The sequence below is a fragment of the Myxine glutinosa genome, unplaced genomic scaffold, assembly GCF_964187855.1.
Source record: "Myxine glutinosa unplaced genomic scaffold, kmMyxGlut1.1 SCAFFOLD_271, whole genome shotgun sequence".
Lineage (NCBI taxonomy): Eukaryota > Metazoa > Chordata > Myxini > Myxiniformes > Myxinidae > Myxine > Myxine glutinosa.
The window spans coordinates 217317-222614 of NW_027616408.1; the positions used below are offsets into that span (position 1 = coordinate 217317).

General features: G+C 37.0%; 1 protein-coding gene across 2 annotated transcripts; it reads left to right on the forward strand.

Annotated features, from left to right (window-relative positions):
* The first annotated feature begins 2714 nt into the window (after window positions 1–2714).
* LOC144888956 (uncharacterized) lies at window positions 2715–5084 on the forward strand. 2 transcript variants are annotated; one of them, XM_078768732.1, is made up of 4 exons: window positions 2715–3302; window positions 3393–3545; window positions 3869–3998; window positions 4219–5084. In XM_078768732.1, the coding sequence occupies exons 1-4, from the start codon at window positions 3247–3249 to the stop codon at window positions 4519–4521; spliced, it is 642 nt and encodes a 213-aa protein (XP_078624858.1). In that variant the 5' UTR covers window positions 2715–3246; the 3' UTR covers window positions 4522–5084. The 2 variants fall into 2 exon arrangements, with proteins under 2 accessions (XP_078624858.1, XP_078624859.1); XM_078768733.1 differs by having other exon boundaries at window positions 2717–3302; window positions 3422–3545.
* The last annotated feature ends 214 nt before the right edge of the window (window positions 5085–5298 follow it).

The window sequence follows — 5298 nt, forward strand, 5'->3', positions numbered from 1 at the left end:
CAAGTGCGAAATGTGGTTTTTCAACACTAACACAAGTGCGAAAAGTGGTTTTTCAACATTAACACAAGTGCGAAAAGTGGTTTTTCCACACTAATACAAGTGCAAAAGTGGTTTTTCAACACTATCACAAGTGCAAAAAGTGTTTTTTCCACACTGATAAAAGTGCAAAAGTGGTTTTTCAACACTAACACAAGTGCGAAAAGTGGTTTTTCAACACTATCACAAGTGCAAAAAGTGTTTTTTCTTCACTAATACAAGTGCAAAAGTGGTTTCCTGCACCAACACAAGTGCGAAAAGTGGTTTTTCAACACCAACACAAGTGCGAAAAGAGGTTTTTCAACACTAACACAAGTGCGAAAAATGGTTTTTCCACACTAATACAAGTGCAAAAGTGGTTTCCTGCACCAACACAAATGCGAAAAGTGGTTTTCAACACTAACACAAGTGCGAAAAGTGGTTTTTCAACACTAACACAAGTGCGAAAAGTGGTTTTTCCACACTAATACAAGCGCAAAAGTGGTTTTTCAACACTATCACAAGTGCAAAAAGTGGTTTTTCCACACTAATACAAGTGCAAAAGTGGTTTCCTGCACCAACACAAATGCGAAAAGTGGTTTTTCAACACTAACACAAGTGCGAAAAAGTGGTTTTTCAACGCTAACACAAGTGCAAAAAGTGGTTTTTCCACACTAATACAAGTGCAAAAGTGGTTTCCTGCACCAACACAAGTGCGAAAAGTGGTTTTTCAACACCAACACAAGTGCGAAAAGTGGTTTTTGAACACTAACACAAGTGCGAAAAGTGGTTTTTCCACACTAATACAAGTGCAAAAGTGGTTTTTCAACACTATCACAAGTGCAAAAAGTGTTTTTTCCACACTAATACAAGTGCAAAAGTGGTTTTTCAACACTAACACAAGTGCGAAAAGTGGTTTTTCCACACTAATACAAGTGCGAAAAGTGGTTTTTCAACACTAACACAAGTGCGAAAAGTGTTTTTTCCACACTAATAAAAGTGCAAAAGTGGTTTTTCAACACTAACAAGTGCGAAAAGTGGTTTTTCCACACTAACACAAGTGCGAAAAGTTGTTTTTCAACACTAACACAAGTGCGAAAAGTGTTTTTTCCACACTAATACAAGTGCAAAAGTGGTTTCCTGCACCAACACAAGTGCGAAATGTGGTTTTTCAACACTAACACAAGTGCGAAAAGTGGTTTTTCAACATTAACACAAGTGCGAAAAGTGGTTTTTCCACACTAATACAAGTGCAAAAGTGGTTTTTCAACACTATCACAAGTGCAAAAAGTGTTTTTTCCACACTGATAAAAGTGCAAAAGTGGTTTTTCAACACTAACACAAGTGCGAAAAGTGGTTTTTCAACACTATCACAAGTGCAAAAAGTGTTTTTTCTTCACTAATACAAGTGCAAAAGTGGTTTCCTGCACCAACACAAGTGCGAAAAGTGGTTTTTCAACACCAACACAAGTGCGAAAAGAGGTTTTTCAACACTAACACAAGTGCGAAAAATGGTTTTTCCACACTAATACAAGTGCAAAAGTGGTTTCCTGCACCAACACAAATGCGAAAAGTGGTTTTTCAACACTAACACAAGTGCGAAAAGTGGTTTTTCAACACTAACACAAGTGCGAAAAGTGGTTTTTCCACACTAATACAAGCGCAAAAGTGGTTTTTCAACACTATCACAAGTGCAAAAAGTGGTTTTTCCACACTAATACAAGTGCAAAAGTGGTTTCCTGCACCAACACAAGTGCAAAAGTGGTTTTTCAACACTAACACAAGTGCGAAAAGTGGTTTTTCAACATTAACACAAGTGCGAAAAGTGGTTTTTCCACACTAATACAAGTGCAAAAGTGGTTTTTCAACACTATCACAAGTGCAAAAAGTGTTTTTTCCACACTGATAAAAGTGCAAAAGTGGTTTTTCAACACTAACACAAGTGCGAAAAGTGGTTTTTCAACACTATCACAAGTGCAAAAAGTGTTTTTTCCACACTAATACAAGTGCAAAAGTGGTTTCCTGCACCAACACAAGTGCGAAAAGTGGTTTTTCAACACCAACACAAGTGCGAAAAGAGGTTTTTCAACACTAACACAAGTGCGAAAAATGGTTTTTCCACACTAATACAAGTGCAAAAGTGGTTTTTCAACACTATCACAAGTGCTAAAAGTGTTTTTTCCACACGAATACAAGTGCAAAAGTGGTTTTTCAACACTAACACAAGTGCAAAAAGTGGTTTTTCCACACTAATACAAGTGCGAAAAGTGGTTTTTCCACACTAATACAAGTGCAAAAGTGGTTCCTGCACCAACACAAATGCGAAAAGTGGGAGTAGTGTAATAATGTTGCTTCTGGGACACCTCCGTTTAACATGGGAAATCCCTATCTAATGTCATTTACCCCCTTGTCTTTTTCAAAAATCATAAACACCTCTATTTCTCCCACCCTCATCTTTATGAACCTTTTGTCTGTAGTACCTATCCTTAATGTTGTTCATTAGACCACTCAAACACTACAAATATTTGTTTTCTCTTATAGACCTATCATCCTTCTTCTACATATCATCTGGCAGATTAATCTTTGACCCATTCACTTCCATATTAATTCTTTCCCTCCCTCATTGACCCTAAACACCTATATTTCTCTCACCCTGTTCTTTACGAACCTTCTAACCTTTTGACATGCTATCCTTATTCATTAGACCACTTAAACACCTGTGATCCTTCTGACCTTATGGACCTTTTAACCTTTTACTCTTAATATCATCTGGTGAATATAACCCACTCAAACAACGACCCTACAAATATTTGTTTATGCGTGGGAAATAATTTAATTCTCCTACAACTCTCCTCACCGTCTCATCCAACTCACCGGTATTTAAATTAATTCTCTTATTTGTTTTGTGAACTTTTTTACCAGTTGCCTTTTCAATTATACTTATTTGATATTTTTTACATTCATTTTGTTTTCCATTTATATACCACTCGAACCTTTTCTAATTAATAGCTCACTGTTAGGCTCATGCTCACTCGAACCACATACCTTGAGAAATGACGTTGTTTCACTTGGATAACTTCCAAGGAATTCTCTTTGTCTTGTTTCCTGTTTTTCACAAACACACGCCCTCAGTTTCCAAAAGCTGACAAGCACTTCAGTTCCCCGAAATACATTTTGTTCATTATAAAAAGAGAGGTCTCCGAATGGGACATTTAAACATTGTGAACGAAGATGAGCTTGTCTTATTCCAGTCTTTCCTCTGATGAAGAATACTCGCCAGGACATTGGTAAGTTCATTTGGTATTAAACACTGTTAATGAGAGCTTTGTATGTGATTAATTATACAACTAATAATTTATTTTTCCTATTCATTGCAGCAATTCAAATATTGTAAATATCCTGGCAGAATTTCAAGTTGTTTCTCAAGAGTTCCACAACGAACTGAATACGGGTTTGAATAACCTACCTCCGAGATGGTGGGCTCAGAATGAATTCAATGTTTCACCGTTCTTAGAAAATTCACGTGAAAGGTATGATAGAAAATAAAAAACGAGAGGTGTGTGCATGTGTGTGTGCATGTGTGTGTGTGTATGTGTATGTGTGTGCATGTGTGTCTGTGATTAAAATAGAGAGATCGAATTGTGAGGAACAGAAATGAAAAAATGAGATTGTGTGTGTGTGTGTGTGTGTGTGTGTGTGTGTGTATGTGTGTGTGTATGTGTGTGTGTATGTGTGTGTGTGTGTGTGTGTGTATGTATCTGTGAATGTGTGTGTGTGTGTGTGTGCGTGTGTGTGATGTTTTGTCAGGCTTACTTCAGCATATAATAGTAATTTCTCCTTATTTTGTTTGCAGTATTAACCTCGAAGACCAAAATTTTGAGTGGGATGATTTTGATTCCCCAAGGAGTGGTTATTTCCTACCAACCTGTGAACCTCTACATTTTCAACTCAACGATCTTGACGCTAAGCTGGATTTTTTCGAGGTAAGCATGTGTGTACGTGTGTGTGGTTCACCGTTTATAATAGGTACACCATATCCCTGCGCATCGTAAGAGGTGATTCAGGGTTGGTGTCAGGAAGGGCATCCGACCCTATATTAATAATAATAATAATAATACATTTATTTTGTATAGCGCTTTTCAAGACGCTTTGACATGGAACATAAATATGAAATAAATATCTCTCCCCTCTTGTCTTTAATAGAAAGAGATTCAAAACCTGAAGACATCTGCTGAACCAACCTTTGACTTGTGCTGGGAAGAAATTGATGACTTATGCTGGGGAGAAGTTGAATGTATACCTCAAGAAAAATGTTTTAATAATATAAAGATTTTAATGTTTTCAATATTTATATATATTTGTTTTGTTTACAATTATTTAATTATTAATTACAAAAAGAGAATAAAGGAGGGAACGGGGAGGTGCACCCCTGCCAAAGACCCTTCACCCCCCTCATCCCACCCCTCCCCTCCCCTTGTGTGTGTGGGGAAGGTGGGGGTGGGATGAGGGGGGTGAGGGGTCAAGGGTGGGGGTGCACGGAGGGTGGGGGATGATGGGTGTGGTCTGTGTGGGCGGGGTCTGTGTGGGCGGGGTCTGTGTGGGCGGGGTCTGTGTGGGCGTGGTCTGTGTGGGTGTGGCTTATGATTTTAATTTATTTAAATTTTTTTTTATTACCACTAATTAAATTAGCTAATCTGGGTGGGGTGAATAGAAATGTTGTTTAATGAATTATTAGCTTTGTTTTTTGTAATTCTTGCGAGTAAAATGAACCCAAGATTTCTTCTCGATTTATATCATTTAATTTGTAGGTCCAAGGGACTGTATCCATTACATCAACGATTATAAATAATTCATTAGTCCATTTTTGTGTATAACCTTTCTCAAAATGACTTTTCCATTTGTATATCCTTACAATATCACCAACTTTAAACTTGGGCTTTCTCAAATTAATCTCCTTTTCATATTCTAATTTTGTAAATGTTTCCGATGGTTTTGATTTTGTTGATGAATGAACTGTATTATTGTAATTATCGACAATATCCTGAATTAAATACACCCATTTTTGAGAACCGAGTTCTGTGAATTTTTTATATAATTTCTCTTTCAAAGTACGATTAAAACGCTCAATAACAACTGCCTTTCCTTCATTAAAGGTGCTGTATAATTTAATACCCTTCCCCTTAAGAAATTTCATGAATATTTTGTTATAGAACTCTGTTCCCTCATCAGTCCATAACTTCTTTGGTTTCCTTTTATCCCGATCAAATATTAGCTTAAAGGCTA

Bases quoted from the DNA above. Each gene is read 5' to 3' on its own strand.
- LOC144888956 (XM_078768732.1), top strand. From the start codon at position 3,247: ATGAGCTTGTCTTATTCCAGTCTTTCCTCTGATGAAGAATACTCGCCA. The intron at 3,303-3,392 runs GTAAGTTCATTT...TATTCATTGCAG, and splicing joins GAATACTCGCCAGGACATTG to CAATTCAAATATTGTAAATA. The intron at 3,546-3,868 runs GTATGATAGAAA...TTTTGTTTGCAG, and splicing joins TTAGAAAATTCACGTGAAAG to TATTAACCTCGAAGACCAAA.